We start from the raw sequence: 12,597 nt of genomic DNA, 5'->3' as shown, positions 1-12,597 counted from the left end.
AGATGGTATTTTTTGTAAAGATAATATCCATCAAAACTAAAATAGAATTGTTTCTAAGAGATTTCCAGGTGAACTTGAAGCTGGAGAACCTATTGCAGACAGAAGAACTTAGGAAGAATTACTAGGGATGATGGCACATTTTTTGTTAGGAGGAGAGAATATCTCAATAAATGGAGAGGAATCAAGTCTCATGCAACATTGGTTCATTATTCTTCTTGTTCTAAACAAGGATATTCTTCAGCTGTCCCTTGTACATCACCTGTACAGTGCAGGTGTTCATTCTGCTGCCATTTTTCAGGGCTCAGGCTTGGGAAGGGCATGAAAAGAAATCTTCACTGGGCAGGGGAGTAGTTATGGAATAGAGAAAAGTCTCATCTCTGAAAGCCCTTTTAGTGATGAAAACCATAGAGACTGAAAACTGCCTGGAAAGCAGGATTTGTTTCAGTCAGTTGTACCTGTGAGTCACAAGCAGCTCCAGAAAGGAAGAGTTCAGTGAGTTTTAACAAAATCTCCTAATAAATCTTCCATGAAAGCTGAGTTTTGGCGGCAGCTTTGGGTTTTGCATGCGATGAGTACAAATCCAAAAATGGGAAGAAAGAGTATTTTCAGTAATGGGTAAATCTTTTAAACTGTGATTGAGGGGTGCAGGAGGATAGTGGGGAGAAAAGTTCCTTGGTTGGGAATGCAAGATCCTCTGTCACTCACTGAGGCATCTGGAAACTGGGCCAGTCAGAAAATCTGCACCAGAAACTTCTTGAGGAGGCAGTGAGAATTTTGGAACAATTTAGGAATGCTTTGTTGGGAGAAGAGAGGAACTTTATGATGTATTGGAGCTAAGAGCAGTCCCACTTTTCCTTCTTTTCTCTGGGTACCATGCCAGGTGAGACCACTGGAGTCTTGCAGTGTCTCCTAAAAGCAGCTTTTGGCACGAGGGTGAGAGATTTCTGCTCGTCTCAGCTGCGCAGGACTAAAAGATTGGCAAGAAATGGTTGCTGGGATTAGTAAACTGTTTTATTATCCACATTTGGGAATTCAGGAAAAAGGGGGCTGTGACTCACTTGTGAAGGAACTGAGTGGACTCCTGCTTGAATCATTCAGCTTTGTCCTAGGTCAGAAACATTTATTTAGTCATTCCCATGACTTAAATTTATCTGCTGCTACCTCAAGAAGCTGTAAATCCACAGCTTGGCTTGCAGCTCTTGACCTGCACAATCTCATAGAAAAAGTTTCAGCTTTGTCATCCCCTCTTTGAATTCCTTAAAATCCTGCCTGAAGTTCTTCTGTTTACAAGAAATGTTGGTTGTTCTCTGTCAGCCCACTCTGTTTTATTTAGGTTTTTATTTAAAGGATGAATACCTAAGAACCAGCTCTGTATTTGCTCATGTCCTTACACTATTCCTGGAAAAGTGGGTGTCCCAATTTTAGCCATGGCTCCTGGATACATACTGCAGGTTTAAAATCAGTACTTGAGAGAAGAGCTGTAGGACAGTCATCAAATAATCTGAATTTTCCACTGAATACACATTTATGATCTCCATTAGCAAGGAGGAGGAGAAATGGCACATCTTGTCCATAATGGAAGTTGATAATTTTTTCTGGGTTTTAGAAGAAAACCTGAGCAAGACTGGATTTGTTGGAGATATCAATCCATGCTTCTCTTTCTTGTCTTTTTATCTGTGGGCTTTCTCAGTCCCCATTAAGAGTCCAGTCTGGACAAAATGTTAATGAATTTACCTGGTGGCAGCTGCTTTCCTCAGTTATCATCCCTAATACTTATGACAGAAAACTGACACGCAGTATTTCAGGTTTCTACCCAAATTGAGGCTGAACTTCACCTCCCTTCAACCTTCTCTAATTTAGAGTAGCATCTCTGTCACAGTGTTGAGTTTAATTAACCAATAATTACCAAGCAGGATGAGATTGCTTGCTATGGTTACACTTAGAGCAGAATTCAGCCGCTGTACATTGATTTATTTTCGTGGAGTTATTTTTCATTTACCTTTCTCAACCACACACAAGAGATGTTGCCTTTGGTGGGGAGGGGGATCTCTTCTTCATGTCAATTCTCCAAGAGAAACCTGATCTGTCCTGTTAAAAATAGAGCACATTGAAGAGATGAACCACTTGGATGCTAATTCTTGATAAGCACTATTTAGCACAAGTATCATCATGCTGTTTCCTCAGGAAAAGAAGTGCTAAGTCAGTTGGAAAAAGATGTCTGAGGGTATTAATTATGCAGACAAAAGTACAAATGGGCCAGATATCTTAAAACAGGGAGTGAGATAATGACTTCGTTAGCAGCCTGGTTTTAGTACATGTTACATTTTTCCTTCCCAATTAATCTTTGAGCTTCTCTTTCTTGCATTTAGAGTTTTTTGGGTTTTTTTCCTATTTTCTGTGTTTGCTGCAGGAGAAAGCAGCAATTTTACACATGCTGCCACGTCCTCCTGCTGCCAGAGCTGATTTGCAGCTTTTATCAGGGCTGGGCAGGGGTGGCTTTGTCCAGGGATCTCTCTGTGGCAGAGCCTCGACATCCACCCAGCCCATCACTCAAAATTCTGCCTGTTTCACGCTGGGCCTCTGCAGGGAAAATTTAAACATAAAAGCTCAGCCTGGAGATGGTAAAATTAAGCAATTTTGTTCTGAGAATTTTAGCAGAAAAGTTACTAGTGTATTTTTAGGAAGCTGTAAAACACGTGGAGAGTTCTGCTCCTCACTTATGGCAAAGTGCAGCATAGAAATAAAAATCAAAAAGTGGATTTTGAAGTAGTATCTCTTGTGCCAAACCTGGCAGTGCAGTCACAAAAACCATGCAGAAGAAGACTGAAAAAAAGCCCACCAAAAAAGCAATAATAAACCCAAATATAGGATGAGAGAAAGCAGCTTGCACTGAAAGCTGTCACTTCATCCTTCACTTGCTTCATGGTTCTTAGTCCCTTTGGGATTGTAAAAACTTAGCTAAAATAAGTTATTTAATCTCAATGTTATTCCTTCGAAGTATGTGAAGATTCTTTTCAGTGCACTAAATTTTAAAAACTGTGTGGTTTTGTTTTTTTTCATGGGTTGAAAAGAAATGTTTTTCCAGCTGACCACAGGCGTGAAGACCCCCAGAGGGCAAATTTAGAGTAAATGAGAATGGGGACAATTTCTCTGGCCTGAAAGGAATTGTTTAATCGTTTCCCCAGCTGCAAAACCCTGTGAGCTTTACACATGGATTGTAGAAAAGTACAAATGAAATGGTCTGCAAGAAAAATGCACAGTTCTGTTCTTTTAACACACAGTGATTATTTTCCTGATAGAATTCTTTGAGGAATACACATAGTGAATAGAATTACACTTTATTCTAAAATTTTAGCCCATAAGCATTTTCTGTCTCTCCTTTTAAAGCCAGAAATTTAAGAAACTTAATCAGTATCAACTGTTGGGTCAAGTTAATGTGATTCATTTCCAGCCATGATCTAATTTCATTAATTAATTTACATCAGAGTATCTGTTCTGCATGAGAATTATCTTGACAAAGTAGAGTCTTCCAAAGCAGTAGCTCACATTCCTGTACTCCTCTTATTCTATATATATCTGTTGTTTGGATGTCTTTTAACCTCCATGCTGGGAAACAACAGATTGAAATCCTGGGAAGGTCTAGAATTTTGGGGTCGTAGTATGAAAATGCCATTTAAATCTGGGGGAAGAGGAGGACAATGTCTTGAGCAAACAGTAAATATTTGTTGCTGAAGATCCTGACACCTTTTCTCTTTTTTTTTTCTTTTCATTAGCTCTAACTGACTTTTAAGTGGTTCTAAATTCCAAATTCCTGTAGGAAACACTTTACATTGAGAAATACTAAGTTGCTTAACGGTTGATCTTTCCTAAATTTCCCTTCAGATTTGTTCAGTTAGGCAGGTAAATTGTAGAAAGCCCTCCGGAATGAAGGCAGTGGCAGAGGGCAGTGTCAGCCCTGGGTAATCTCTGGGTGGCTCCCAAAGGCTGGAGTTCTTTCCTCCCTTGGCATGGCACCCCAAAGCTTCTTGGAGTCCTCCTTCAGAGACAGTTCTAACCTTGAGCTCTGACTGTCACAAGGGAATTCCTGGCTGGAAGCTGTTTTCTCTCCCAGACAAGCCCAGGGGGTCGCTGCCCCCAAGTTTTGAGATGCCCAGCTGTGAGCTCCAAATTCCCCATCCCAGCTTGATCCAGTTCATCAGGCTGGGATTGGGATCCCATCATGGGATTGGGTGGGTTTCACAGCATGAGGGAAATTCACCTTTTACTCTTCAGCATTCTTCTTCCAGGATGTGTACCTGTAGCTCAGGTGTGTGCCAGAGGGAGGGCAGTGCTGGCTGTGCTCACGCTTTGGGACACCCTGCACTCCCCCCTGCAGCTCCCCGAGTGCTCCCTCTCTCCCTGGGGATCAGGAACAGCTCGAGATAAATTAACTCCCTTTGTTTCTTGCTTTGGCATTGGCAAAGTAGAAAGCTGCATTAGGATTTTTGTGAAGCTGGAGCTCCACTTGTGTTCCCTGCACTTTTCCTTGGGTTGCTGTCATGACAATGCTCCCAAGGATTCCATCTGACAGCTAATGAGCCGTGAATCCGTGGGAAGGGTGGTGGTAGAAACCTTCCAAAGAGGGCTTGTGTCAAACACCTGATCCCCTGCAATCCCCTGTGTTCTGCCCGTGGCTCTTACAGTATTTGCCTCCTAATCTGTGGTTGTGTAACCTAACAGTGATGAGGGAACAAAAGCACAAAGACTTGGTACCTGCTTAGAAAAATTGCAGTGATGGATTTGGGTATTTAATCATTGCACTGCAGGGAGAGCTGCCTGGAAGCTGTGTGTTGCTTGTGAATCACTCTTCTCTCCTGTCATTGCTCCCTGCTATTCTTATAAATATCACTCAGTACAACCTTTCTTTACAACAAGTAGTTTCTCCCATGCCAAGTCTGACAGGTGGGTTTCACATCTTATTTATTTGTCAGCCTGCTTCAATAGCTCTGGTCTGACATGTAATTTCTTTCTTAACAGTGATGTGTAATCCTGTGTTTTATATTGACAGTGAGAGAAGCAAAAAACCTCATTCCCATGGATCCAAATGGACTTTCAGATCCTTATGTCAAACTGAAGCTCATCCCAGATCCTAAGAATGAAAGTAAACAAAAAACAAAAACCATCCGTTCTACCCTGAATCCGGACTGGAATGAGTCATTCACGTTGTGAGTTCAGCACCCTGATTTCCTGGGGGGTCTTTGGATGCATTCAGTTTATTTTGGTGTTGACAGCTCCTCCATTTCTCTCCCTGTTCAGTAAATTAAAACCCACAGACAAAGATCGCCGGTTATCCGTGGAGGTCTGGGACTGGGATCGAACCACCAGGAATGATTTCATGGGGTCGCTCTCTTTTGGAGTGTCAGAGCTTATGAAAATGCCAGCCAGTGGATGGTAAGAGTTTCTGAAAAGAGAAGGAGAGAATATATCACCGAAAGTTTTAAACCCATCATTTTTTTTCAATGTGATCTACCTTTTTTTTGAGCTTTTCGCTGTGTTTCAGGCTATAAATTCACTGAAGTGCAACTAAACCTAGGAAACACAGGCTATATATATCAAAGGGGGATAATAAAACAATTCCTTTTCTTTTATGGTGTTCCTGAAACTTTTGCTGGAGCCAAGAGCTGCTGCAAACTCAATTCTGTGAACACAGTCTTGTGATACAAATTTTATTTTTATCTCCAATACGATGTGTTCAATACCAAGTGTATCATGTTATATATAGCTCTGCAAATTCAAAGCACATGGAAACTGATCTCGTAAAATGCCACCTCATTACCTGCCAGGAGAGGGTAGAACTCATCCCATCTCAAAAAGGACATTGCTTCAATGACAGTTGTGTAGGGCTGTGGAAAGCAAAGGTTCCTCCTCAGGGTTGGTGTCTCCCATCAAACCCCAGGAGGAGTGGGAAGAATCTCCTTGGCCGTTAAACTGCCTTGACAGATAGCTTGGAATGAAAGGTGTGATTTCAGGTGGAATATATTCCATTTCTGAGTTTGCTTCAGGTCTTTGAGATCAGTTCTTTGCATAACTGTGACATTGATAGAAGCCACACATAAACAACGAAATCAGATTTTGAATCTATCAGGAAAAAAACATAAAGTCACCATTTTTTTTTCTGAAATCTACCACAGGTACAAGCTGCTGAATCAAGAGGAGGGTGAATACTACAACGTTCCCATTCCAGATGCTGATGAAGATGGAAATGCAGAGCTCCGACAGAAGTTTGAGGTGAGGATTACACACAGATGTGTGCAACTAAATATTGCCTTTATTTTTCACTTCACTACAAAAAAAATCTGTTAAATGATGGATATGTTAGAGTGCCCCTATTTCTGTCCCTGTGACAGCTCTGTGTGTCTGTGGTTTTCTTGAAGATTGGACCAAATGGTTTAATTCAGAGATGGCATAATTTTCCTGACAGTTCAGCTTCTCTGCTATGACACTTAGAAGTTGGTATTTTAAAATATGTTAAGTATATGTAATAATTTCAATGTCTTTTAACAATTGCTGCAAAATCTGCCAGCCACTATCACTGATATCTGCATTATTTGACAAATGAAATTCTCAGAAACAATGGTATTTTAATACTTTGAATGTTTCACACTGCAGCTTGGGGTGTTTTAAGAAAATACTTTCAATGTTCACACTTTGGAGCTTTAAAGTCTTTGCAGAAGGTTTTTATGTGAAACTCTCATCTCTGTAGTGTGGGGAAGGATGTTGATGTTTTTTAAGGATCAGAGGTATTGCTGGGTATGTACAAAAAAAGAAAATCCACAGAAAGTGATGCTTTTTGCAGTGTCTTGCCTCCTGTGGTGCCAGCTGGGGAAGTTGGTAGCCACAAGGATGGTCTCATGTGCCACACAAAGGAGTTTTTTTGTTAATGATCAGACCCTGCCTCTTCTGAGAACCAAAGCCAGAATTACAGCCAAATGTTTGCTGGCCACTGAGCCCAGGAGCAGGACAGGTATGGCCTGGGCTGGGAGGGGTTTGCTGGTGCAGCTCCTCTCCCCTGCCTGCCCTCCCAGCTGCACACACAGCCAGGAGCTGGAGATATTCCAGTCTGCACAGTGTACAACCTTAGCCAAGCTGTTTATCCAAAACATAATGAATGTACCTGTTGTGCATAAACAAACCTGCCTGTTCCTTTCCACCTGAAATGGCAATTTTCTATGTTCACCATCAGGCAGAATTCTCCATTGTTATTATAAAAGATGGGTTAACCCAGGAAGGTGAGGAAAAACGGCACATGTTCAACTTTCAAGAAGGAAAAAGAAAAGGTGCACCAATTTCTTCTGAACGCATTTGGATCAGCTCCCATGTCTGCAGCATGAACTATGATTTTTGTTACACATTTGAGAAGTATTTGAGCCTCCATTCCATTTTCCTTTCTTTACAGTCGTGATCTGACCAGTGTGATTTCATTTTGCTGCACTAGGTCATTTGCTATTCAAGATCATTTTTTGGTTTTTATCCTCCCTAGAAAGAATAGCTTCAAAAGGAATCCTGTCCATGTTTCTGTGCATTATGCAGAGTCTGGAATTGGGTGGATATTTATGTATTGGTGATATAGGTATAAATACTTACCTGTTTTTTCTCAGGTCAGAGACAGCACAGAGACAAGTCACTAAAATTGTCCACTTTAAAATGTCAGATATTACATACAGTGTGTTTGCATCTTGAATTTACAGTCTCTGAGGCTGATTCTTAATCCTACTGTAAATATTTTGGTTGCAGGAGGAACAGTCCATGTTCCTCCATGTTTATCCATGTCCTGCAATGAAGTGGAGTAGAAATCCTGAGAGGATTCATGTAAAACTACTGGACCTAGTCCCAGCAGCTTCACCAAGGGGCAGCTCTGCCTCAGAAATAATTAGTCTGTCTCAAAGTCTAATTAGTTCAGCCTCAGCCCTTTGAATTTGAGGCTCTCCCTGTTCTGGGCTAGTCTGCTTGGTGCTGTTTGAGTGACTGAATTAATCCAGGGGAAGGGACTGGGTCTTCAGCAGGCACATGGTGTCTGCAATAATTGCAATTTCCCAAGCTGGGCAATGAACACTTTTAAAACCTAGTGATGATAAATGAGACTCTTGGTCGCTGAACAAACCCTGTAGTTGTCCCGAGGCCAAGGCTGGTGTAGTGTGGTGTTCCATGGCTGAAGGGTTTGGCTTCACTCTCTTTCCCATCTCAAAGTTTATTATTGTGAGAAGGAGCAGAGGGAAGCAGAGCCCTCCATGGAATATTCTTCCTTGGTTTCAAGGGGCATCACTGTGATGGCTTCTGAAAATTCACAGCACAGATGTCTGAATGGTGCTATTTCACTTATTAGCTATTCTGGTATGGCACACAAGTGCTGCTGACTCTGATCATCTTTTCCTTTATTTCTGTTATCATTTATATCCTGGCTTGCACAGGCATCTTATTTTAAGTGCCCTGTAATAAGGAAGAAGTAGACAGCACTGAGAAAAATGCTGCTATTTGTGACTTAATGACATCATCTAAATAAATACTTCCACTGTTCTAAAATCAGTATTGGAGCCTTACAGGAAGAAGATGGCAGGTCTAGACTGTCACTTTCCTGGGGGAGTGAATTTGTCAGGAGATTAAAAATACAGATGGACCAGGGGTCACACTGCACCACCTTCCTATTTATCAGTTTTTGGACAGAGTAACTCCAGAGTTCTTCCCAGTCCAGTCTGCACTTGTAGTGTTTGGTCTATTTTTTGATATATGACCATGTAATTGGTAGCCAAGCTACACTGATTTAACTTTGAGTACAAAATGACAACAATTTCCACAAAAATACTGCATTACTTATATCAAATACTTAAAATAAATAATGGTGACCTTCAGAGTAAAGGGCTGTATACAAACCTAAGCTACACAAGAGTAGAGGAACTTTAGAATTAGGGTTTATTTGTTTCATATTAAGGAAGAATAAGATTATTTTCAGCTTAGAAAAGACCAGAGAGCCAATAAATGTAGAATTTCTGAAATCTTGAAAATTGTAAGATGTTCTGAAAATTGACTTTGCCCTTTTAACTAAAGTTTAGAAATGTGGGTAGGAGGACCTCCAAGACCACTTCAGAGCTACTTCCCATTTAAATGAGAATTTTAAGAATATCTGCCTACATCTATATTTCAACAGGCAGCTTTAGGATTCGGCCTCAAGCTCTCATTGATCTCAAACCATTTGCACAGTATCATCACATCCTTCTTAGCACATCACTTTCACAGCCCAGATTTCTTCTGGAAATGTGGCTCTTAGCCACACAAATCTCATGGAAATGCTGTTTTGCTCACTGGACCTCCTGGCACTTATTCTTAAGTCATTTATTCAATGTAGATCTACAGTAAAATATTATAAAATACAATTATAATATAATACAATCTTTATAAAATATTATAAAGACTCTAAATAAGTAAATAATAATAGATTGAAACCTTCTCTTCACTTATATTTGTAACTGAATGCTAAAAACTATTTGTCATGAGAAGTTTCCTCGTGGCCCATGCTGCCACATCTGAATCAGCTGAAAAATTAACACCCAACCTTTGCCCAGAATGGATCCTCTCCAACAAATGGGACCAAAATTGGAAAAGAAAGAATTGAGAATTGTGCTTTTTTTACCTTTTATATTTTATTGCAAGGAGTTTTCTTATTGCATTTTGTGTATAATCTCTATGAGCCTGTGCAGAAATTGAGGGATATTATGCAGAGGTGCAATGCAGTATTTTGTACACAACAAATTGTATTCAATCTACATATTTTCTGGATCTCACCTCTCACTAAAACTAAACAAATGTATTATCTGCTCATTTAGCAGTGTGAACAAATCTGTCCTCAGTGATTTATACATGATACATCGTTATTAATATTTAGAGATAAAAATATACTCCTGTAGGAAGTGGAGGCAGGATAAAATCTGTCACTATTTTTCAGTTGGTTTTAACCTTTAGTTGTGAATTTTCTCTCTGGAATGGCATTATTTGTGGCCATCTCAAAATGGAACTCCCTTCTCACCAGGCATATTCAGAATAATTGTGGCTGCTCCATAATTGTCCGTGCTGAAGTTGCCATGGGAACTCCCAACAGTCCCAGGTGCCTCCATGGACTCACACTAGGAAATCTGGAAATCTTCTAACTGCAGCATCTACTCTTGGTTATGTACTTGTTTTCTTCTTCCAGTACTTTTCTAGTCAAAGAAAAAAGCAGAATATTGAAATAATGCAACCTTCTGGTATTTTTTTCTACCTGGTTGTGATTTGAGCAGTTAGATGCCTTTGCCACTTAGGGCATCGTTCCTTTTTCCTGAATTTGGGGGAAAAAATGTGCAAATTCTAAAACTTCTATTGTGGGAAATTATTTGAGTTTGGCCAAGCCCTTTTTACTTTTCCTGCTTAGTAAAGCACTTCTTGATACTTAAATATCACCTTAGAGTAATAACAGAATAATACTGATTTAAAAGTAGGCTGGTGAATTGTTTTATGATCTTTCCCCTTCTTTCCACATCACCAGCACTGGGAACTGCTATTAAAAATAAAGCAGCTGTTATGGTCCATATAAAGGATTTTTTTTTAATTAAACAAAGAACAGAGCAGCCATAATCCTTACCCATGGACACATTTACTGAGCACGAGGTGTGTTGGTGATGGGAGCAGGCTCAGTCACTACACCCAGCTCTGGCAATTGCAGTGATCCAAGCACACTGCTGTGAGGGAATGGGATTCTGCTCGTAAAATCCTCATTTTAGAGCATCTCTGGGAAGACACACAATGGTCCTCCTGGTGCACACTCTTCACATGTCAGATGTGTTCTTTTGTTCTAATTATTTCCTTCAGTGTAGCTCTCTGGGTGGCTTTGACAGAAATAAAATCCTTCCCTTAATTTCTGAGAGCTCCAACTGCTGTCCCACCACAGGGACTGTCCCTGGACCCTGGGAGGGGACAAACATCCACATCCACATCCCTGGCTTTGAGTCTTGTTTGTGTGAGAGATTCCAGCTGCTTTGACCATGGAATTGCTGATGGAGTTCCTTTTTGCAGCCCAGAACACGAGGAGAGGGAGCAGAGCTGAGAACAGGGTGGATGTCGTGTCTGAGCACTGGAAGTGGTCAATCAGTGGTGACATTTTGGTGACCTCTGAGTGCTTCTAAACAAAACTATCATTATGATCCTAAAGAAAATGTCTTCTAAAATGCCTTATCATTATTGTGATCCTAAAGAAAATGTCTTCTGAAATACCTTCTCATTTGAAAGATAACAGGACGGATGTGGAGCTTGGCCATCAGGCTGGGTTATAAATACCTGGAACCTCTCCAGTGACGCAGGATCTGAGAGATATCTCTGCTCCTGAGCTCCTCCAGGATGCAGGGCAGCACTTTGTTTGACCAAACTTGTGTGTTAATCGTTGTGCAAGCCCGAATTTCCAAGCCAGAAGCCTCGGGCTGTGTCTCTGTGCACACAGCTCATGTGGATTTACACCATCAGGCCTCTCCTTGTGGCAGCACAGCTGGTGCTAAACAGGCCAGAAACTGTCCCCAGAGATCAAGGCACAATTAAAACTCTCTGATGAGTTTTGTTGCTGTTACACTCTAATGCTGAAAAACCTTAATTTTATTTATAATTTCTTCTTTCTTTCTTTTATTTATAATTTCTTCTCTGAACATCAGTACATCAGCTCAGATTGTTTCCGTGCAGGCCCTGCATTTCTTAGGTCTTAACCACTCTTAATTTTTTTAAAGCCATTTCTGTCTGCTTCATTGGAAAGGAGAAGGCCAGAACTTTCTTAATCTGGAATTTTTCTGATACTCACAAAAACTTCAGGTTAAAAGAACATTATATTTCTTTCCTTTAATCAATAGCCAGGACATCCTAGAGCTGTCTTTAGTGTGAGCTGGAGGCTGGGTGGAAATGTTGCAGTTGCATAGCCAGGGCCAGAGCAGATCCTCCAGGGACTGTTTCAGTGGCTTCTTAAGAGCCCAGTGAGTTTTCTAATTTAATCTGTTTTCATTCAGAAAATCCACCCCAAAAAAACACACAACCACACAACCACAAAACCCCCAAGATGAACTGTAGAGGAGCTTATGATTTTGTCAATTTCTGCGTTAAATTCTCCAGCTCTTTGTAAATGTTGTAAGGGCTGGGAAGGAAACATTACTTTACATCTTTGCCCCAGAGCTGCTATACTGCAGTTACATTACTCTTTTCTTTTTTTTTTCTTTTTTTTTTTTTTTTTTTTTTTAATAAATAAAAGATACAGTATTTTCCATATCTGTCTCTAACCAATATGCATTCCCACTTTGAAGCTTCAGGCAGGTCAGCAAAGGGGACCTTTGGAAAGAGAAATAACATTGCTGACACTTCAAATTGCAAATGACAAGATGAAATTTACTTTTCAGGAAACAGAAACTAAGCCACACTGAAATCATGACCAGCCAAAATATCACTGGCACATCAATCCACACTCATTATGCATAAAGAGATATAAAAAGAAGAGCTGCTTTTTTTGGCCATGGCACTCATTCCTATTTTTAAATTGTGCATATTTAATCATTAGAGAAT

The 12,597-nt window shown here is 40.4% G+C and overlaps 1 protein-coding gene across 2 annotated transcripts in view; it reads left to right on the top strand.

The window, feature by feature from the left end:
• PRKCA (protein kinase C alpha) overlaps nucleotides 1–12,597 on the top strand; it is a 147,720-nt gene that overhangs the window by 99,132 nt on the left and 35,991 nt on the right. For both annotated transcript variants that reach the window (XM_053994658.1, XM_053994657.1), the window contains exons 6-8: nucleotides 5,048–5,204; nucleotides 5,296–5,430; nucleotides 6,171–6,267. In XM_053994658.1, the coding sequence (XP_053850633.1) occupies nucleotides 5,048–5,204; nucleotides 5,296–5,430; nucleotides 6,171–6,267 (389 nt within the window). The remainder of the gene's footprint in view (nucleotides 1–5,047; nucleotides 5,205–5,295; nucleotides 5,431–6,170; nucleotides 6,268–12,597) is intronic.

The sequence above is a fragment of the Vidua macroura genome, chromosome 19, assembly GCF_024509145.1.
Source record: "Vidua macroura isolate BioBank_ID:100142 chromosome 19, ASM2450914v1, whole genome shotgun sequence".
In the NCBI taxonomy this organism is placed as follows: Eukaryota; Metazoa; Chordata; class Aves; order Passeriformes; family Viduidae; genus Vidua; species Vidua macroura.
The sequence above is the reverse complement of the archived record's forward strand: the minus strand, read 5'-3'. Positions and strand labels throughout refer to the sequence as shown.